We start from the raw sequence: 23,718 nt of genomic DNA, 5'->3' as shown, positions 1-23,718 counted from the left end.
GTGATGTGAGACTACATGGACTGACTCTGTAAATATGAAACCACTGTAACTGCTTTAATTTCAATGAACTATTCTTATACACTAAAAAATTCAGTACAGATTTATTTTCATTTGAATTCAAAGGGCAGAACAGACATAAATACTTAAGACAATTGTTTTGGAGCCAAACAGATTTGTGTAGAATTCTGAGCTGTCCTTTACTACCTGTGTGGCCTTAGTCAAGTTAATTAACCTCTTCCAGCTTTTGCATCCTCATCTATATATGGGATTATCATATCCTCCCTCAAAGGACTCCTTTGAAGTTTAAATAATGTAATACATGTTGAATATCTAGCACAAAACAGATACCTAACTCTGAACATATGTAAAGATACAAATAAAGAAGTAGCTTAATTAACAGTGTTTATTTCAAGAAATGCTGTGTTTTTAAAAGTTTTATCATCCTACATAAATCGTTTTGAAAGAGTTTTCAGTAGGTCCCATTAAAGTGATAATTTAAAGCCAACAGTAAAACACAATGAATCAATCAGCAGAGTTCCAAAAATGCATGCACTAAGCCCAAATTTTACCAAAAACAAAATTCTTACAAAAATATCTGGCTGATTTAAAGGCCTTAGAAGATGCAAGCTTTTTCTCTTGAAAACACTGGTTGGTGAAGTAACACTAGCTTTGGCGATCTATTGTTTGACTGTTAGGTACCATGGATCTCTAGTACTGGCTGGAACACATTTGCAAGCAGAAAATGTTTGTGAGGGTAGAGGTGATTTAGGTTTGAGTGATCCTTGGAGGAAAACAGCAAAACCCAATAAACACAAAAAAAGCATTTTATCAAGATATCCAGATGCTGAAAAGTGAATGGGAGTGGCTTTGGCTTCACCAAGGCCACCTACCACAAATAAATAGAAAGAAAAACGTAACAGCTCCTAAGTTTGTTCTCCTGGTCTTCGAATCTGGCTATTAAAGGAATTGTCCTCACCTGCCTGCTTTGGTGATAATCATCTCGGTTCCAATGTCATGGAACCTCTTCCAGAGGTCAGCACATTGTAGCTCCACCTGAATCTCTTCCATGGAAGACATGGCGGCAGGCACAGGGCCTGCAGCACCAGGGCCCAGGTCAGCGTGAGTGTCAAAGGAGCAGGAAGTCCGCTCAGTGAGCACCTCGGAGTCAGAACCTGTGCTCTGCTCGGAATCTGCAAAATAAATAATTGAGCCTTAGGTGAGAAACTGCTGACTCCCCCCATGCCCCTGGCCTCAAAAAGATGGAGGCAGGGTGGGGGGCACGATGGGGTGGGGAGAGGGGTAACAAAAGGAGGCTTAAAGCTGGGAAGCTCCAGTGCACAGTACTCAGGGTATTTGTGTGTGTGTGTGGTTTGTTTTTGTGATTTACGATCTTCTTTCAGGTTTCATGTTTCCAACATGAAATCTGGCATTTTAGTAAGTTCTAGCAACAGCTGAAGAAAACTGGCCCACAAAAGGCAATAGAAAGAGTGTGAATGTCACCGTGTTGAAGGGAATAAAACCAAACTGGGGCAACAAAACAAACAAAGGCCAAATTTTAAGAAAGAATCATCATCACAGACTCCAGCTGCAAACCCAGATTAGACTTTTCAACTTGGGGGAAAAGATTCCATGCTAACAGCAATGTATTCTCTAATTCCATACCACACAGCATCACTGTCCATCAGTCAGTTACTTTTAAACACAGCAACTTTTCCTCCATTTATATATCCTGGTCATCACAAGTAATGAAAAGCTGTTAGGGATCTTCAGAAACACCTTGTTGTATATTTGAGTAAATGGCTTTCCCTAAAGCCCAATCAGGCCATTTTGGATTAAAAAAAAAAAAAAAACCAGTCTGTTGTGAGGCAAGGATGTAAGCATATGGAAAAGGTTACCCCAAGAAGGCGGTTAAAACAAAGGGAATAAATGAGTTTAGGAGACACCTTGATTGGTTTCTAAAGTATGGGTAGAGGGGAGGGCTGATGCAAACAGGAAGGTAGGATTGAGAGCAACCAAATAAAAAGCTGGCATGCTGGGCCAGATGGTCCTTTCCTCCTGCGTCTTCTATTCTCAAAGAAGGGGCAGGGTTGGGGGTGGGGGAGTAGGGAGGATGCAGACCAAAGAGAATGCTAGAGGCAGATCTGTAATTTTTCAGAATTTACTTTTAGAAGAATTGTATCTCCTAATATTTTCCAAACTTGGAGTAGCTAGTAGTTTCCTTATGTCAAATGATACTGCGAACCAAGCCTAAAAATGTATTTCTTCCACTCACCCTTAACATCTAGGATTTTGATTTCTACCCCCTAATTAAATACATACATAAAGAAAGGTTAAAAACAACGTCTTACTCTGACAACTGGCTTTTCAATGCTGTCAAAGGTCAGGACCTCTTGGGCACCAGTCCTTGACATTAACATGACGGAAGAAGGCTGGGACACAATGCCAGACCATCTCGCGGCCATCCTCACTAACTGGAGCAGGTTTCCAGGCCTGTGAACAACGCCTCTCACGACACCTTTAATTTTCTTTCCTTCCAGTCCTAAAGTGTTCCTCTCTCAAGCCCAGGCAGCATTTCTAGCAAGAATCTATCACACCTTTGCAAGCCCATGGGAAGCCAAGTGTCATTTTTCTCCATCCTCCCCAATTCCTCACCCTCACTGCTGAAGACATTCAACACACCGCAGAACTGAACCAAGCTCCCAAACAACAGGGAAGCCTCTGCCCATAATCTTTAGTTTATCCACAATCACTGATCCAGTCATCATCTTCATCAAAAACATTAAAAAGTTGTATAGCCAGATTTTCCATGTCTAAGCATATCATTTTATACCTTGGACTAAACAGAAGCTAATGTTGATCTCTTCCAAGTATAGAAAAGTGGAGCTACTCATCTAAGGTGAGAGCTGTAGTTGAGCGACAAATCTCTATCCCAGCCTGATTCAGTCTGCCTTTCAGCAGAGCCATGACATCATCACACACTCTCCAAACAATAGTAATCCAACCCCCTGAGGTCTGGATTCCCAAATCCCATTTTGTTTCTGTGATACGCCAAGAGCTCCTTGCTTATCACTAAAACTGTGACTTTTTCAAGATCTTCTCAAAGCAAGATTTTTAAAAAACAGTCTTGTCGTACTTTTGGGAGCAAAGTACTATGAAATCTCCCTATCCTAGCATGCTATGATTGTGAAACAAATGGAAATAAACCACCTAAGTAGAGCCCGGCAAACATTTTTGACACATGATTTCTCTAGCATGTGTTTAGGAAGGAGGAAACAAAGGAAAGATACTGCTGCACTAAGTGATCAATTTCTAAAGGTAGCCAAATTGAGGTAGGGATTAGAATGGGAATGGTGGCTGCAGAGTAAGGAAGTAAATGTCTCTGCTCTTAACTCCCTTCATCATCTGGAATAAAATAGGTGTTCAGAATGTAACATTAAATGGACTAATGAATAATCTTGGGCAAATCATTTAGCCACATTGGACCTGTTTCTTCATAGTACAGTTAGAAGGACTGAACTGAAAACTTTCATAATCTCTTCTACCTCTAGTGGTTTGAAGAATGTAAGAATCCTTCTTAATGCAACTTTCAGGATTAACCCAAGCTACCTCAATTAGAAGCATCATTTTTTTTTAATTCTACTTCAAAACTTTAGGGAAAAGTCCAAAACATGTGTAAATAAGTCAAAAGAGATAAGCTTTTTTAAAGATCATTATACAAATTGCTTAATTGGGACTTCAGTTCTAAGTACTCAGTGGCCAACTATTTCCAATAGATTGTTAGCTGTTCAATGTTTGTTTGTTTTTTTAGATAAAACACTAAAACCATGATTCATGAAAGAAAAATTTGATGTTGGACTTGAAAAAAATTGCAGAAGTATCAAATTATAAACTGTCTGGGCAAGATAATGAAAAGAGGAAAAGACTGAGGATCCAAATTCACATTATCATAGGAGTTGAAGAATTGAGTATTCTGTTTATAGTTTCAATCAAATCCATCAATAAGCACCTATCAGCATGTGGCCCTATACAAGGTACCATGTAGATAATTTGAAACAGAATCCAGACCTTGAGAAATTTCCCAGTTAGTGTTGATTAATTACGTGTTTATTGAGTGCTTATTATGTGCCCGGCACTGTGCTAGATTCTGGAAAATACTGAAGTACACAATGGATCTCTTTACAGAACAAGTAGAAACTGGAAATGTTCATAAATAATCGGAGACCGAGACAAATACTACCATGCAGTTCTCCATACCATTACATATTTTTCTGTATGTCACATAGGAATTCAGGGAAGAAAGAGATCTAAGAAGGCTGGAACATTCCATGGTTACTAAGAAAGGAATGGACAAGATGTGGAGACAGAGGCACTGTTTTCCATGAAGAGGATTTTCAGAAACAGTTGTTTGCCTAGAAATACTCTGTGCTCCTGAAGTCTCACTCCCTCACAAAATAAAGCCCAAACGACTTCTACATACAGAATGCAGGTACCAGCTCGTATTTTCAATCACACGAACGCAGCATGTAATTTTCTATCCTTGGTTGTTTAACTGTCACAGGTTGGAAACAAAACTAATATTATAGCTTATATAGTTTGTTTTTTCATAAAGGAACATGTATGTTTTATTATAGAAACTATAGATGATCAAAAAGACAAAAAAACAAATCACTTTTAATCTCATCATGTAGAAACAAACACTTTTGTGAGTGTAGCATTCTCGGGTATTTTCTGCAACTTTTATTTACCAACTTCATCTTTCTAAAAGATTAATTTACATTTATAGATATTAACTGACACATAACCTAATGTTAGTTTCACATGTACAACATAAAGATTCGATGTATGTATATACTGTGAAATAATCATCACAATAAATCTAGTTAACATCCTTCACCACACCTAGTTATTTTTGTGTGTGCAGTCAGCGTTTTAAAAATCTCTCTTCCTAGCAGGTTCAAATATACAGTACAGTATTATTAATTACAGTCACCATGCTGTACACTATATCCTCAGGACGTATCTATTTTAATAACTACAAATTTGCACCTTCTGACCATTTTACCCATTTCACCTCCCCTCCAGCTCCTGACTCTGGGAACCAACCAATCTGTTCTTTATAGCTAAGAGTTTTGGAGAAGGAAATGGCAACCCACCCACTCCAGTACTCTTGCCTGGAGAATCCCATGGATGGAGGAGCCTGGAAGGCTACAGTCCACGGGGTCGCGAAGAGTCGGACACGACTGAGCGGCTGCACTTTCACTTTTCACTTACATGCATTGGAGAAGGAAACGGCAACCCACTCCAGTGTTCTTGCCTGGAGAATCCCAGGGACGGGGGAGCCTGGTGGGCTGCCGTCTATGGGGTCGCACAGAGTTGGACACGCCTGAAGCGACTTAGCAGCAGCAGCAACTAAGAGTTTAGGGTTTTTTGTTTGTTTGTTTTGTGCTTTTTGTTTTTTAGACTCCACACATAAATGAGATCATGCAATATCTATCTTTCTCTATTTGATTTATCTCACTTAACACAATGCCCTCAAGATCCATCTGTGGTGCTGTAACATAATAACAGTTATTAAAAATTACATTTTCAGTTATTAAAAATATCAACAGAGCTTTCCTTTTTATGTCTGAATAATATTCAATTGTATGTGTATATATATATATATCACTGATTCTATATAGTTGGTTTTTAACTTCTAGAGCAGTGAGGGCTACCTGTGACATTAACTACTCTACAGTACCCTTAAAATAGTCATCTCAGAGTCCAGATCAACAGTCGAGGTAAAAATAAAATTTATTCCTTTGTAAAGTACATTTCCAAATCATAGTTACATAAAATATTTAGGCTAGCCAGATAAATTATTTCATCTGTTAATCAGAATGTACACTCAAGTTACCTAAGTGCATAGTGAGTACGTTATTTCAATTAAGTCAGGTCCTCCATTCAGAAATATAATGTCTTTTGAAGATCAGAAAATACTTCTGTGTTTTCAAAGTTCTTTCATTCTTGGCAATTTGTGACTTCCTGCCTTCAAAAAATAACCATTAGGAACTCATTTGAATGACCTGGATAGATGTTTTGGCTATCAGATGTCTCTTGTGAACAATATTGTAATGAGGGAAGTTTTAGGAAGTCAGGAACATAAATGAAAAGTTACGCATAACTAAGGAAGTTAAAAGAGAAAACTTTGGGAACCTGCACTAAGCCAGTTACAAGTCACTGGAGAACCGCATGTGACTCCGAGTCGAACCAACATATCTATTGCTTTCCAAAAGAGAATCTAACCATCAGTTCACAGGGTCACTCATTTTCTCTCTCTGACCTGTTTCATATAGACAAGCTGGATACTGTAACACTAAGTTCTCAGAGAAAGCTCAATTTAGCTTAGAGAGATTCCAGTTCTCAATTCATGCAAAACAATAGCAATAATAAAATAGTTTCTTTCTAATAGTTTCTAATAGATAGTATTAATATACTACATAATATATGGCATATTATGTTTATGTCAATTTTGTGGATGAGGAAATTAAGACTAAGAAAAACTAAAAACAACATGGCCTATGAAGTTGGTCTTCTGCTTCCTGAATCAATGATCAGGTCTCCCCAAGATCATACTACATTCATCCTTGGCCAAAGCAGTCAGCAATTCTGTAACACCCTTCAACTGTTTTGGCTGGCCATCCTTACAACTGAAATGGCTTAAATGTTTGATCTCGGCCAAATCACATAACTGGGCTTCCCTGGTGGCTCAGTGGTAAAGAATCTGCCTGCTGATGCAGGAGACACAAGTTCGATCCCTGGGTCAGGAAGATCCCTTGGAGAAGGAAATGGCAACCCACTGCAGTATTCTTGCCTGGAAAATCCCATGGATAGAGGAGCCTGGAGGGCTACAGTCCATGGGAAGGCAAAAGAGTTAGACATAACTTAGCAACTGAACAACAACAACAAGTCACATGACTATTCTGGTCCCTATTTTCCTTAATCTTTATAGCACAGCACATGAGCATATAATTAGGGATACTATAAAGTCCCCTTTAAGTTTAATGTTTAATAAAGGATTTGTAGTACAGCTTAAAGAACACCAAGTCTAACAGCAGCAACCCAACCATGATAAACTGATTCAGTTAACATGTATAGGAAAAGCCTGTATTATGTGTTCTTTGACTTAATTTCAAAATTAGATATTATGAAAACATATTTCATGGGCTTCCCTGGTGGCTCAGCAATAAAGAACCCGCTTGCAAGTCAGAAGGCGTGAGTTCAATCCCTGGGTTGGGAAGATCCTCTGGAGGAGGGCATGGCAACCCACTCCAGTATTCTTGCCTTGAGAATTCCATGGACAGAGAAGCCTGGTGGGCTACAGTCCATAGAGTGGCAAAGAGTCAGACATGACTGAAGCGACTTAGCATGCACACACTGACTACCAAACATATATCAGAGTCTGCCAGGTGAATTTCATCTCCACTTCACTAATAATTTTAAGTAATCATTTATTACTACAGTTAACAAGGCATATTTACTTTTGGGGCTTGAAAAACCAAGAGTAGGGTCTTAGAAAGCTACCTCATTTTGCAGTACCTTAGTTTCCTTATCTTTGCTATCTCCTTATTTTACTATTAGAGTCAAGGGGAAGATATCTTCCTTTTCAAAAACTACATTTATATCTTTATGATAAAAACAGAATCTAATATTATCAGAAGAATAACTATGGACAGTGAGATAAGCTCATAAGAACTGTCCCAACCAAATAATTAATGCGTGCATACTAAGTCACTTCAGTCGTGTCTGACTCTTTGCAACTCTATGGACTGTTGCTCGTCAGGCTCCTCTGTCCATCGGATTCTCCAGGCAAGAATACTTGAGTGGGGTGCCATGCCCTCCTCCAGAGGATCTTCCCAACTGAAGGACTGAACCTACATCTCTTACATCTCCTGCACTGGCAGAAGATTCTTTACCACTAGTGCCACCAGGGAAGCCCAAAGAGTTAGTAGTCAACATATATTGAGCACTTACTGGCATTTTGCTAAGACTTTACACACATACCATCAGTTAACAAAACAACTCTAAGAGTTACTAGTATTCTCTCCATTTCAAGTAATATTGACAGCCTAATTCAGATTACATCAGTTCTACCTCCTAAGGATTGCAGGCATATTAAACTATATTTACTGTCAGTTTTATTCAACCAAACATTTCTGCTTTATATAGATCAGGTTGTATATGAATGTTCCAAGACAGATAAATCAGTTCTTGCTCTGAGGGAGCTCACAATGATAGGAAGGACACAGAACCTGTTAAAGACAGTGGTCTTTGATAGGTGCTCTGACAAATGTAGGAGCAAAGCACTAATGGAAACTCTGAAGAGCAAACAAGCCAATGGATGAGAGGATCGAAAATTTCATGAGGTGAAATTTAAGAGTGGGCTTGAAATCTCTATGAGCTTTATATGCGTTCAATATGAGCAAGCAAAGACATTATCGGGACGGAATCTCACATAGTGAGAACAGCATTAGGAACTTGTCATTTTTAGAAAATTACAAGCACACTGATACGGCAAGAGCTTAAAATACATAAGGGAAGAGGGAAAGTGAGATAAATTGGAAAAATCAGGTTCAACTCAACTAGACAATGACTTACTGGTACATAATAGATGTACTAATTACTCTTCTATCAATAAATTCTTGAGACATCATCTGAGAAAAAACAAAAAACCCTGGCCTCATGGAGTTTATATTTTAGGAGGAATGTGTGCGTGTCATAATATGGAGTTTAGACTTTATTTTGTTTACACCAAAGTTTTCTTTTAAATGAAAGTGAAAATAGCTTGGTGTTCCCTTCTAGACTATGAATTCCATAAACTGAGCTTCACACTTTGCTACATCTCCTGAATGAATGATACATGATAGCCTGGTTTCAGTGTGGAAGACTGGTGGTAGAAGACTACTCTAGAGGCAGATAGGAGATGCTGAATTTTCTGAGATTAGATGGACAGTCACTTCCATGAGACTGGACTTCAGGTGTCATATTTTAAGCCAAGGGAAAAAGTAGTTTGAGACAAAAGAGAAAGACCCAACCCAGATGATAATAAAACAATCGTTCTTGGTTTGTTTCTGCCAATAACCGGGACATGACTATATTGAGCAGTACCCTCTATCAGTTACTGCTAGAGCAACCACTCCTTGATCTACATCTTAAGTCCCCAAATCTCTGAAACCAATACCCCCACAGTCATCTCAGGTGTCCCCATTCATACCACTGCAGACATCAGAAGCTTATAACCCAGGCAGCACTCCCTGTACCTGGCTCAAGTAGTTCCTATTTCCAGAGGACCTCTACAGTGGAAATTGGTCCTGGGACATCAGATTTTATCAGGTAGCTTAGCAAAATCTGGTGATGAAACTTTTTATAGAGTAATTCTAAATATGGCAGAGGCAGAACATTTGGCACAGACCCGAGTGCGGACTGAGCCCAAATTTGATACCCTTTCCAGAGCTTCAAGGGAATGAACTATAACCCAGGTTGGATTAAACTAAAATTATGATGATAGCAAACACTCAAATGAGCCTGTTAGATGACTTTAGTAATGGAATGAAGTCTCTGAGCCCTCCATGCCATCCAAGTTTTATTTGGGAAAGGGGGGGGGGGGGCGGCGGTAACCTGAAGCCTGCAATTCCCATGCCAATAATCCAATTAAGGAGACTGAGAGCACATATCCTTCAGCTGCCTAAAGCACTCTGCACCTGACAACCAGCACCTCTCTCACTGACAAGCAGACCACAGGCAAGGACCCAATGTCATCCCTGCGATCTAAGCCTTTTAAAGAGGCTTTGCAAAGAAGTGGCAGCAGTCATTTTTATATCTGTTTCTTGTTGATCAGACAAAGGCTCAATGTCACCAAAGGTTCAGCCTCTAGTGCTCCAGCATGCTTTAAAGGTGGAAGCAAACAAAAGAAGAGAAATAGCAGGCACTACACTAAATAGCTGGTATACATTTATATGTAAGCCTCATGCAATTTTCACAGAAAATCCTACGGAATAAGCATTACTGCTGCCATGTTATAAGTGAGGAAACTGAGGTTTGGCAGGATGAAGAAGCTTTTCTCATGTTATATGACTAGCAGGGGTCAGAGTGGGATTTGACACTGCAGGCAATGTTAGTCTGACACTACAGGTAATGCTCTTTCCACTATCGATCGTTGCCCAGTTTTTAGAGCTAGTCCTGCAAAGTTGTGAGCTTCCCACTCTGAAGTGGGAAACACCGAGCTAATGTCCAGGCTGCTGGGTGAGAAGATAGCTCTGCGGAAGCTAAAACATCCTTAGAAAAGAGAAAATTCAAACCAAGGTCAGATGGGAATTTTCCTTTCTCAGTCAGAGGGCAGTTATCTTCAGGAATATTTTAGGTCTCTTCACCAACTTAACATTATTTAACACATAAATACAAATGTAAAAGGCCCTTTTTGTTGTATTTCACCTCCTGTTTCCAGCCCTCCCTGGGTAAAAGATCCAAATGTGACAGATCACTAAAGATCACTCTTATGCCTTAGCTGAGAAATTAAGTAAAATAACATTAGAAGATACTTGGATTGGAAAATGTTTGGACTTTGTGAAATGTGAAATGACAGCATGGAAAGACAAGAAAACACAGCTGAAGTAGTTCCTATTTGTGCATAATTTGGTTTATTTAAGCTGAGGTCAGAGTTCAGGGCACCAAAGCTTTTGATAGTCTTAAATGTATACCTATATTTAAGGAGTGGAGAAGGCAATGGCACCCCACTCCAGTACTCTTGCCTGGAAAATCCCACGGATGGAGGAGACTGGTGGGCTTCAGTCCATGGGGTCGCTAAGAGTTGGACACGACTGAGCGACTTCACTTTCACTTTTCACTTTCATGCATTGGAGAAGGAAATGGTAACCCACTCCAGTGTTCTTGCCTGGAGAATCCCAGGGACGGGGGAGCCTGGTGGGCTTCCGTCTATGGGGTCACACAGAGTCAGACACGACTGAAGCGACTTAGTAGCAGCAGCATACTTAAGGAGAAATCATCTGATAATAACATGTGAGAGCACTTTATAAACAGTAAAGCATCAAATTAATATATAAGATTACAAGGCAATGATCAAGTTAGTTGGGAAGGCTAAGAATAAATAAGGACAACTATGGGTCCTGGATTTTTCTAGAACAATCCTAAGTTCAAATATTTTATTTCTTCCCCCCACCCCTATAAAATTACAAGTTTTGAGACCAACTCTTGGTTCAAAAAATATTCTTGATCAAAGTACATAAAATGCATAAATGGAATAACCAAAAATTGATCATAAGTTACATGGTAATACTGAAATCTAAAAACCTCTTGCCCCAGAGGTCTTCCAAAATTTGATCCTGGTTGAATGGGTGGTCTTCAAGATTGACTAGTCAATTTTAGGCCAGCAGCTGTCAACACATGCCCCTCCCCGAGGCTCATGGCATTTTTTCTGGGTGAATTGACACATTAGCTCATCCCTAAACCAGTGCTTGTTTGCTCTTTGCAACCACAACTACTCCCAACCTCCCACCACCACCCCCACCTCCACGGCAGCCACCACCAAAACACCATCAAATATCTGCCAAATTTCCATGATGTGAAAAGGAGGCCTTCCCCTAAAGGCTCTAGAAGAACTTGCTCTACCTTGTTAGGCTATTCTCACTGAGCACCAGTAAAAAAACAAATCCATGCTAACATGCTAAAGGGGAAGAATTAAGCAGCTGACTTGCAGTCAACAATTATAATTTAACTATGACTCCTGGAGTGACTGCACTTGGAAGTGGCAATTTCAAACATGTAAGCAACACAGACATTCAAAGATAGCCAGGAACATGCCATATCCTTAGATTATACTTAGGACACCACCAGCTACACTTAGTTTCAAATCCACCCAACCTATCAAGACAAATATAATGGACCATCTTGTTTAATTAACAGAAGAGCCATGTGGCTAGAAAATGTAACAACCTCTCCAGTAATTTTCTAAATTTATCCATTCAATCAATCACTCATTTATTCAACAAATACTTATTGACTATCTAGCCTGGGCCCACAAGTGTGTTAGATACTGTGAAGGCACAAAATGAAACAAGCCAAGTTCTTATGTCCTCAGGAATTTACAAAATCACTTAGGAGATAGGTCAGGTTAATTAGGAATCTAATATTAACTGAACAGTTACAATCCAGCATAGCATACAGCATGCTGAGCGACTGCAATTCAAAAAACCAAGTTCTGAAGTTCATCTCTTTTTTCCCAACTGTCTAATCTTGAACAAGTCATTTAACCTCTATAAGCCTTAGTTTCATCATTTACAAATTGAGGATATCATTAGTACCTACTTTGTGAAATTTCTATGAATCACTAACAAAGTGTGTGTCTGGGGGTTTATGTAAATACTTTATCAGTACTGAAAGAGATTGCTGTGTTGTTGTTATTCAGTCACTAAGTCGTGTCCAACTCTTTGAGACCCCATGGACTGCAGCCCGCCAGGCTCCTGTCCATGTGATTCTCTAGGCAAGAATTCTGGAGTGGGTTGCCATTTCCTACTCCAGGAGATCTTCCTGACCCAGGGATTGAACCCATGTCTCCTGCATTGGCAGGTAGATTCTTTACCTCTGAGCCACCAGGGAAGCCCAGTAAAAGGGATACATAAATGCTGATTTTCATTATTATCTAAAAGGAGTATCAACAAAATGTTGTAGGAATTGTGAGGTGACAAGAACCTCTTCCAGTGCAGGGGTCTTTTCTGCGCCTAATGAACAGATATCTTCAAGATGAAAAGGAAGAGAGAGGGAAAGAAGAAGAAAGATATTCCAGGGAAAGGGAATTTTATGGAAGAGGCAGGCAGTAAAGTCTACCAGACAGGTTTAGAGAACAGCTAGTAATTGAGACCACATTTGTGTGATTTCTCTTGAATCCTCAGCACCCGGGACAGTGTCTGGCATCTATTATGCACTCAATAAAATGTTGTTTTTGTTGAATTCATGAATGAATGAAGGAAGTGCTATATGTTTAGCAAAGCAAGAGAAGAGGTGAGGCCAGAGAAGGCTGGAGCCATATCAAGAATCTTGAATGCTATTCTTCTTCTGATCTTCTTCAGGAGACCAAAATATCCCCACTAATGAGATGTCTTAATTAAATGCCATGTTCCCAATGAAAACCCAACAGGGTCACCTCCAGGCATACTTTTAAGTTTTTCGAATCCCATTAGCTAGTCCTTCCAGGACTATGAGTTTCATTAAAACTAATTGGCAACGTCTAACCTGAAATCTTTTGGGGCATCAGGGAATTTGGTCACCTCTATGAATAGCAATCAGTCAGTCATCTTAAAAATTCCTGACACTAACTCTCCTCCACATGAACTTAAGGAGAAAAGGTGCCTGTGATAATGAGAGTAAAATGAGGAAAGGAGCAAGCCCTTCTACAAGTGCTGGAACTAGTAATGCGTGTTTGTGTGTGTGTGTGTGTGTGCATGCATGCGCATACACACTCTCTGGCAGGATTGCAGGGGTGCAGAGATGACTTCTCCTTCAGGAAAAGGATGGCTCCTGCACACAGAGCTGCTGCACCCTCCAGACCCTCACAGCAAGTGTCCCTGCTATCTGTGATGAAGTGGGCTTTCCAGAGACGCTGCCAAGAAAGGGAAGGAGCACAGTCCCTCTTCAGAATCACGAAGACCCAGCTTTATGACTTTGGCCTAGTGATTTAACCTGCCTGAGTCAATTTCCTCAGTAAAGCAGATATGTCCATGGCTCCCAGCAAAGCCTCTAGCACACTGTGGGAGTATATTAAATGTTAGTTCTGTCCATAATTTGGAAAAGGAGGTGGCCACAGGATTAGATCTTTCCCCAATCACTTCCCAATACATATTTGAGAGGGAGAAGGAAGGTTCTTTCAAAAAGAGAAAAGCAAATTCTAGCAAAGAGAACTTAGGATGTAGAACTGAAAAATATCACATAATGAAGACAACAGTTCAGGGCCTAGAACAAAAGCTATCAGAATTGAATGTGTTAGAAGGAGAGATTGTGGAAAGGTAGAAGGAGGGAAAGCAAAGGAACAGTGGAAATGCCAGCTAAGAAGGCCAGTTTTCATGTGGGTCTAATCCCTTGGACTGCAAGGAGATCCAACCAGTCCATCCTAAAGGAGATCAGTCCTTGGTGTTCATTGGAAGGACTGATGTTGAAGCTGAAACTCCAATACTTTGGCCACCTGATGTAAAGAGCTGATTCACTGGAAAAGACCCTGATGCTGGGAAAGATTGAGGGCAGGAGGAGAAGGGGACGACAGAGGATGAGATGGCTGGATGGCATCACCAACTTAATGGACACGAGTTTGGGTGAACTCTGGGAGTTGGTGATGGACAGGGAGGCCTGGCATGCTGCAGTCCATTGGGTCTCAAAGAGTTGGACATGACTGAGCGACTGAACTGAACTGAATCCTGGTTTGTGATGGCTGCCACACTAGTTGAGAAGGAAAATGACTAGAACCTGAAAGAACAGAAAACAGGGTGGACCACTGAGAAGAGATGTATGTTGGATCTTCAGTAAGGAAATAGGGCCAGGGAAGCAAATTCTAGCCCTGAAGAGAAAAGCAGAGCGATCATCCTTGGCTGAAGAAGCAGCCCAAGGGCACTGCTCCACAAGAGGTGGGAACGACAGGGAAGAGCTGGGAGCCGGCAGGGTCCCCTGGCCCCAGATTGACAACCTTGTCAAAAGTACTTACGCTATGGCTCAGGCTGAGGAAAACACACCCTGAGGAGGCAGCAAAGATCTGGTGCCTAAGGGAGTCTCCCAGAGAGCACGCAGGTGAGACCTAAGTTTGTGCATTATAACCCCTTTGGCAAGTGAGATTACTGAGACCTAATCTAGATGCCCAGGGCCACTTACACAGGAGCATCAGAGACAAGAAAAGGACTCCGGCCTCTCTTACCCCAAAGCTGGAATTCATCCCCCATCCACTTTACTCCACTTCATCCATCCACTCCAAAAATTCTAAAACTGAATTCTTTAATAGTAGAAATGAACCCACTTTGGGGACACAGGGCAAGCATTAAGAGTGAGACAAACACTCTGGATTAATTGTATTCGTAGCAGTATCTTTATGTTTACAATTTACCAACCCCCTCCTTGAGATGCTTGCCAATCTTAGAATCCCACCCTCATGTCCCAAGTCCCCAACAAAATTCCTCTGTAAACCCACCTCCTAAGTCTCTCCTGTCTTCTTTCTTTCCTTCAAAGCCCTCCCCAGAGAGAGTGAGTCAAAGGAAGCTAACCTGGTGGATTTTTTTGGTGATAGCCAATAAAAGGGTGGAGCAGGGTTAAAAAAGGAAAGAAAGCAAGCCTACCACTGTCTTCTAGGTAAAGGTTGCTTTGGGAATCCACGGTCAATATTCCTACCCCCACTTCTGACTCTGCGTCATCTTGACCAGGTCACTTAATTCCGTTCATTCCTCAGCCAACACCTTGGCTATGCAGCATGCCTCTGTTTTTCCCCAGGCCTACCTACCTTGAATGGTCAGAATGACCTTTGAAGAAACAGTGTCCTCCAAGTGTGTCAGCAATTCAGAAACTGACAGCTTCTAAAATAGCTGGTGTGTTGTTGGGTGTCTGTTGCCTTCTGAAGGAGTGGTGATGTCGCCGAGGCAGCAGGATTTCCTTGCCAAGGTTGTTCCTACCCTCCTCCCTGTGAGGCTCTGCACAGCCTCACCCTATTCCAGCCCAGAAAGACTTCGAGCCCAGGGGCTGTGGCATTTAAGCACTGTCAAAGTTCCCACTTCAATCCCCATAGTGGTGCCAGTTCAGCAACTGTCATGATGACCCAGCCTGAACTGTATTTAGAAGCTTTGGACTTGGTACCATGTCCTAGCCCATCTCAGAGTGACAGGAGATTTCCTGAGCACCTGGGCCTGTGATTCAAGGGCTCCTCCTCCCAGAGAATGAGAGTCAAAAGCACTTTCCTAATGGTCCATTTCCTTCTCAGGAGGGTACCCATTTGTTGGAGGATTCTCTTAAGGAGTCAATCTCCATCAACATTTTTATACAATGCTATTTTAAAAATCGGTAATTCTTTCATAAACTTTATAAGATGTGGCAGAGGAAAAAGAGAAAACCAGTTAGAAAGTGGGTTTGGTGCTCTGTTTATGGACTATGCTTACAAAGGTACATTTCCCTGGGATTACACCCTGGGAACGCTCAGAATCTACCAGATATTGCCAGTGAATGGAGAGACCCAGCCTATGACTCAGCTTCTAGGGACACTGCATAATAATTCACCTCATCTTCTCAGCAGGCTCTGTGCCAGTCTTGAAAGTAGCCTACTGGAGTCCAAAAAAATTTATAAGGGATTCCTGGTTAGTGGTTAACAAAATAAATTTTAATTTATTTACACTTTAATGTAATCGCCACCAGGCAGGCAGACTGATAATTATATAACACTAATAAGGTGGGCTGTCAGTTTTGAGAGTCACTGCACCGACAGTGGGTCTAGGTGCTCAACTCTGCTAGACCACAGGAGAGAGAAAGGCCTTTTTTCCCAACTGACCCTCAACTCTCTGCCCCAGTGTCCCTGAGCAGAGTCCCTTGGAGATACCCTGTCATTTAAAAGGCATCAAAGTTTGGCCTCTTCCCATTTCTGGGCAAGGGCCCAACACTCAGAGAATGTGGTTTTAGGATCATGGCATCTAATCCATTCAAGGATTATTTTTCCCCCCTACTGCTCAGATGGGTGTGTTAATCATCACCTCCCTTTGTTCTGTAATAAATTCAGCCCTGGCTAATTCCAAGCCTCTATGCATCACTGAAGTTTAAAGATGGCGTTTTGACAGGTCAGATATTTAGAATCAATAGACCACCAACCAGTCAAAAACCTTAAGGAGTTTTAGGAACATGTGGAAGTAATTTTTTCTAAGAATTCACAAGTCTGAAGGATGAGATCTTATTGATGGCGTGTGGGCTGTTGTAGGTATTAAAGTATTGTTTTATATGCCATATTCTACATGTAATCAAAATTGATTTACAGTGAAGGCAGATTTTCCTTATTATACCAAATATTGCACATTATCAGATATAAATTACAATGGAATACACACTATGTCACGTCTTTAAGAGAAACCAATAAAAGACAGAAATAAAATTATATGTGAATGTGCAATGACTACATATGTAAAATACAATGACATAGGACAGGGAATTTCAGAGAAATCAGAATATTTTATGTGACTTGGCTATATATCTACATTTTAATTTTAATCATCTAAACTGTATGTACTGAATCTTTTTGTAAAGAAAAAATTATCCCATAAAATGTTAATTTCTAAATTTTTATTTTATTTTTAAGAGAAATATTGGTTTTAATTAAATATAGGGTAAACTCTAGCCTAAAAAGTAGCAAAATTGTTTAAACAAGACACAATTTCCACCTCCCATACTTTCTTATATGGCTTCAATTATTAAAAAAACATTATGAAAATGTTAAAACAAAAATAGAAACCTCAGATGTTTTTAACTGTATAAAAACTCCCACAAAATCTTTCAGCACTGTTTCTTATTTAACAAAATAGCATCAATAGGAAGAGTAAAAAGTGTAAAAAACCATTATGACAACATTTCTGAAATTAGGGATAAATTTCTAATTTTTTAAATTGAGAGGTCATTTACCTAAAATCAATGAATGGGCTTTGGAGTTTTATAGATGACATAAAATTATAAGTTAAATTTGTAGGAGCTTGCATTTTTCTGGGAAGAGGATAAATGGTATTCATGGAATTATCAAAGGAATCTACTGACTTTAAAAGGACAAGGACCACTGATTTAATAGGATTTCTTTAAGTGGATAACTGTCTATTTTCCAAGCTCTCTTCTGCTGTAATGTAAAGCATTTCCCTTTAGCTGGACATTTCCAAAGGAAGAAATATTTAAAAGACTGTTACACGGAATACTAGTGCTGCATCCTAATAGAAACACACACACACACACACACATATATTTTTTCTTTGTCTCCCTTACAAAGTGGTTGTGTTGTCTAGGAGTGTTAAATGGTCATATGAGACCACCTCAACTTTCTCTGTATGATCCCTTAGTTCCCATTTATCTTTATTTTAGCCACATATACATGCAAGTGACGGCTTCCCTGATGGCTCAGTAGTAAAGAACCTGCTTGCAATGCAGGAGAGCTGGGTTCCATCTCTGGGTCAGGAAGATCCCCTGAAGGAAGAAATGGCAATACACTTCAGTATTCTTGCCTGGAAAACTCCATGGACAGAGGAGCCTGGAGGGCTACAGAAAGTCCATGGGCTCATAAAAGAGTTGAACACGACTTAGCAACTAAACAATGGCATGCTATGCTAAGTCACTTCAGTCGTGTCCGACTCTGTGCGACCCCATAGATGGCAGCCCACCAGGCTCCCCCATCCCTGGGATTCTCCAGGCAAGAACACTGGAGTGGGTTGCCATTTCCTTCTCCAATGCATGAAAGTGAAAAGTGAAAGTGAAGTCGCTCAGTCGTGTCTGACTCTTGCGACCCCATGGACTGCAGCCTAACAGGCTCCTCCGTCCATGGGATTTTCCAAGCAAGAGTACTGGAGTGGGGTGCCGTTGCCTTCTCCGAAACAATGGCATACATGTGTGATTTTTTTTTTTACTATAATCCATATCACATCACGTTGAAAAGTAGGGTGATTATGAATTATCTTTACGTGAATGAAAATGGGGCTTTTCCTTTGGCCTGGCTACTCTTACTCTTTCATACTCTCTGTGTCCTCCCCGCTGCCCCTCAGAAAACCCTCGGGGGCACAGAAACCCCAGGCTCCCCAGGCTCCCCAGGCTATTTCTCCTTCTGTGTGCCAAAACCCAGCCCGCTCGCTGTTGTGGACACATGGTCCAGTCCCAACATCAGAGATGTGCTCTCAGCCCACGAACTCCACACCTCAGAAGAAATCCTGCCCCCTCCCCACCCCCCAGCCCTGCCTGTGTCCTCTAGGGCAGTGCCTGTGTCTGGCCTTGGAGCCAAGAGGCAGCTTCTCAGAGAAAGCTGGACGTGGCGAGTAGGTGACGCTGCCCTCGGCAGGACTGCCAAGGCTTTCCTAAAGGCCACAGCAACCGAGTCTGCCCGCGAGAACATTTTGGTGAGCTCAGTTTGTTTGCTACCGAGAACCTCCTTGTCCTCACAGTCTATTTTTACCATGCCGTGACGCTGAACACTCTGCTGTCATTAAAGTGAATGATATATAGAACCAACTCTCCATGAGCTATCACTGTACGGGGAAAGGAACCCTGGATTCAGAATCAGAAATCAGGAGCTTGACCCCTGGTTTTGACCTTGGTGTGACCTTGAGGAAGCCATTTAACCCTGCTGAGTCTCAGTTGAAATAGCTGTGGAAAGTGGATTAGGAATCTCACTGCTTACCCAATTCAGGGAGTCATCAGCAGGGTAAAATAATGCAGATGAAAGCACTTTGTAAACTACAAATGACTTGGAAATGTAAGTAATCGGCATGGCATTTAATCATTTAATTCACAGAGATTTCTCCCTGTGCTCTAAACAGCATGCTAAATCCACATTTCTTTTATATAGCCTGTTAAAGATAGGAAACTGAGGCTCAGAAGCAGAGTGGTGACATGAGAAGACCTGGATTCCCTCCTCTCATTCATCTGCACCTCCCCTACACTGCACCCTTAAGGTACTCTAATCAACTATGATCTTTATTTTATTTTTTAATTTAAATATTAAAAAAAAATTTATTGGCATATACTTGCTTTACAGTGTTGTGTTAGTTTCTACTGTATAGCAAAGAGAATCAGCTATATATACATACACATATGTCCCCTTTTTGGGTTTCCTTTCCATTTAGGTCACCTGGAGAAGGGAATGGCAATCCACTCCAGTATTCTTGCCTGGAGAATCCCATGGACAGAGGAGCCTGGGCAGCTACAATCCATGGGGTCGAAAAATTGGACACAGTTGAGTGACTAACACTTAGGTCACCACAGATCACTGACTAGAGTTCTCTGTGCTGTACAGTAAGATGATTATCCCTAGCTCCTGTAAGGCAAAGATCTAGACACAATGACCTCCCCAGCATCTCATTCCATGACCCATGATTCCTCTAGAGGTGAGCAAAGTCACAGAGTATCTAGGGATGGAGTGGCAACTTATTAATGGCACCCAGATCTGATGACCAGGGACCCCATCATATCCTTGCTGCCCTGTCCTCTTGAACCCCAGCACCTGCTCATCTCCCAAGTGATAGCCCTGTGATATGACAAGATCCTGATTTATCAGCAAGAAATCACAGTACAGTTAGGGTGTCTCCCATGATAAGCACATTTTACTACAGATTCTCTGTTAAATAAAGTGTATAGCACCTTTTCATTGATCAAGAAAAACAGCCCACCATCTAGTGAGGCAGGCAGATTCCTTCTCTAGATGATCATTTACAGTCCATTCCAGGAGGTCTGCTCTATCACATATCCCTTTATATGGAGGCCATGAGGCTGTAGGAAAGCTATTATAACCAAACAACTTTAATCATTACCCGTGACAGAAGTTTTGTCCAAAGGCAAAACATTTTGTGCATTGCTGCTGCTGCTGCTAAGTCGCTTCAGTCGTGTCCAACTCTGTGCGACCCCATAGACGGCAGCCCACCAGGCTCCCCCATCCCTGGGATTCTCCAGGCAAGAACACTGGAGTGGGTTTGCCATTTCCTTCTCCAATTAGGCCCATGGAATTCCCATACCTGCAGCAGAGTCAGGCTGCTCCCATTCTATGAAATGAAGGCCCGTCCCAATGAAACCTGAGGTTTTTCAAAAAGTTACTGTTTCTCCAGGGTCCAACATTCCTATCTCTGTTCTCTCCAAGCCTCAGAGTAGCTCCTCCCTGAAGTCTGTCTCACTTTTTTTTTGCCCACAGAGTTACTGTTGTGGCAGAACTCAACAACGTCTACAACTTTAACCTCCAAAGGAAATGCCTAATGATGGAGGCTGACTTGATTCTCATTTCTTAAAAGGACCTTCTGGACATGCTGCTGACTGTTCAGAGGAGCTGACTTTCCTCCCCATCAGAAAGACCCTTCCATGGTTTGGATTGGGATAACACATTAGGATTCAGTTCCTGAATCCAGGATAAAGCTGTTTATCCCTGGAGTTAGATGTTCTGCTAACTTAGTCTTTGGAAGAAATAATGTAACATGTCTCTTGTCTGCTCCTGAACTACCTGTGAAAGACTTTCTTCTGTCATTATTTGCAATTTAATGACGAGTTCATGTGGTCCATGATAAAAATACATCCTCTTAGATAAAGAGGATAAATGCATTTCAACATATATGTCAACTCTGGTCATTTGATGGTGGCAATGAAGATCACAAAATTGAGGAGTATAAAACCTGATTCAAGCTTAGAGAGATGAGTGCCAGATCAATTAGTGAAGTCTGCCATCAGCATGGGAACAGGAGATTAGCAGCCCACAGGTTATTACATATTCGCTATCATACTCTTTCCAAGGCCTCCACTGAAATGCTGCCATGCATGAATTACAATGCTGTTCCTCTTCCCTACTTTAAGGGAATAAAGGCTATTGTGTCCTTGTGCATATTTTGTGTCATTCTTTCCACGTGGACCAGGTTTTCCAGAGGCAGCAGATAGGCCACTAATCTCTCTCCTCCTGCAATAAGGTCATCATGTTAGCAAACTTCCTCTGCTCTGACACAGTTGTGGTTTTAATGGAGAACTAATGTCTTCATCAGTATCTGTGCTATTTCACACTTCATTTCCTTCCCCAACTCTTGGATGGAAACCATCCGGTCCTGGTGATTTACTTTGTGGGAGTTTCTTTCAAGTTAGTTTCCTTCTCTGGGGATGCCACGCAAGCATTTTCAGGGCTCCAGCTGGGGAGCACCCAGCCTTGAAACATCAGTGTGTGATCAAGTCATTCAAGAAAGCCAAAGGCCTTGGCAGGGATCTGACAGCAAGGCCCTTAGCCCAGGCCTTCCAGTCTGAGGGTAACAGAAGCAGCTGCTAGTTTTTCTGCCTCTCAGTCAGCACAGTGTCTTGAGGTGGTCCAGATCACCAGAACCCAGAGAACTGTGAGCAGATGGAAAGAAAACACAAATGCTTTGAAATTGTGATCCAAGACTCAAGCTGTCTCCAGACCTCTCAATGAGGTTCACAAAATCTCTAAGCAACCTCAAGGCATTCCTGTCTCTTTTCTCTCTGAGCCTCAGAATAGCTCTTGCATGAAAGCCTGTCTCCTTTCTTTGCTGTGGCAGGACTCAGTAATGTCTACAGCTTCCTTTAACCTTCTCAAGGAAATGCCTAATAAAGAATGCGTGATTCTTGATTCTCATTTATTTTCTATGTCCCATAGTTGTAGCCATCATCCAACCCAGATTTCTCTAAAACAGTCCTAATATCAAGTAGTCCATTCTGTGGCCCTTGAAATACATCTACATTTAAAATGTAAAGATAGGAGATAATATCCTAATATCTAGCTTGAAGAACCATCCCTTAGCATAAGTACACAACAAATACTTTACTTTTGATTTAGTGCATTCTGGCTACAAGGCACAGCTGGGAGGAATGAATAGGGAGGGAGAACAAAGACGTGTCATGATTCCAAAAGATTTGTAAACAGCTGCTTTTATGGAACAGAAGCAGAAAATACCCCTCCACAGGTTGTGACACAGTCCTGGGGACTGGGCATGTGTGGCTGTGGAGGAGAGATTCCCCTGCTAATGTGAGGCCTGAGGCTTCACAGGGGGCAGGACTGTGTTTCTCCACTGGGAGGGAACAGAGGGGACGAAGGACCCAAAATGAAGCCGGCTAATGCAGAGCCAAGAGCCAGGGGCATAAAGAGGACTGCTATATTTAAAATAGATAATCAACAAGGACCTATTGTACAGCACAGGGAACTCTGTTAAATGTTATGTGACAGCCTGGATGGGAGGGGAGTTTGGGGGAGAATGCATACGTGTATATTGGAGAAGGAAATGGCAACCCACTCCAGTGTTCTTGCCTGGAGAATCCCAGGGACGGGGGAGCCTGGTGGGCTGCTGTCTATGGGGTCGCACAGAGTCGGACACGACTGAAGCTACTTAGCAGCAGCAGCAGCAGCAGCACACATGTATAGGTATGGCTGAGTCCCTTTGCTGTCCACCTGAAACTATCACATTGTAAATCAGCTATAAGCCAATATAAAATAAAAAGTTAGAAAAAGAGAACCTCTCTCTTCATGGAGGCTTAGGGCAGAAGCCCTCACAGTGTGGTCTCATTTTTGGCCACAAAGATAGTTTAAATGAGTACCACACTGGACCACTGAGGTATCTGCCAATAGCAGTAGAAAACACATGACTACCTTCCTCTCAGAACAAATTATAAATACAGGGCAGAGCTGAGGCCCTCCAGAAAAACCCTCTTTAAGGGGCACTGGTCTAAGCTGCATGACCGCTGATGTGGCTTTGCTGTTACTGTTCTGTTACTTTTTTTCTAATGAATATCTGATATTTATGCCTTGATAATTACAGGGCTACCCCTCACCATTCTACAGAAGGTAAGATTTAATCAAAACACCAGGTAGAATTCAAATACCATTACTAAAAAACAAATAAGAAAGAGACAGCCTCAGTCACTCTAATCTGGTTCTTTGCCAAATGAGGTAGTGAAGACAGGGGAGCTGGGCATGTCACTGTGGCACTCTGAATAGCTACT

General features: G+C 41.4%; 1 protein-coding gene and 1 long non-coding RNA gene across 6 annotated transcripts in view; one reads left to right on the top strand and one right to left on the bottom strand.

The window, feature by feature from the left end:
• Window positions 1–23,718, bottom strand: part of TBX15 (T-box transcription factor 15) — a 126,016-nt gene that overhangs the window by 50,040 nt on the left and 52,258 nt on the right. For 4 of the 5 annotated variants that reach the window (XM_059884556.1, XM_010803117.4, NM_001434846.1 and 1 more), the window contains one exon: window positions 977–1,190. In XM_059884556.1, coding sequence (XP_059740539.1) covers window positions 977–1,077 — 101 coding nt within the window. In that variant the 5' untranslated portion in view covers window positions 1,078–1,190. Of the gene's footprint in view, window positions 1–976; window positions 1,191–15,526; window positions 15,752–23,718 lie in introns of those variants that run through there. The other variant, XM_010803118.4, reaches the window with a different exon arrangement.
• LOC112445963 (uncharacterized) lies at window positions 4,105–21,601 on the top strand. The gene is made up of 3 exons (XR_003033977.2): window positions 4,105–4,486; window positions 19,592–19,697; window positions 20,927–21,601. It is a non-coding gene; the product is annotated as an uncharacterized lncRNA (long non-coding RNA).

Source organism: Bos taurus, chromosome 3, assembly GCF_002263795.3.
Source record: "Bos taurus isolate L1 Dominette 01449 registration number 42190680 breed Hereford chromosome 3, ARS-UCD2.0, whole genome shotgun sequence".
NCBI classification, from domain to species: Eukaryota; Metazoa; Chordata; class Mammalia; order Artiodactyla; family Bovidae; genus Bos; species Bos taurus.
This window is presented reverse-complemented; position numbering and strand designations above follow the sequence as displayed.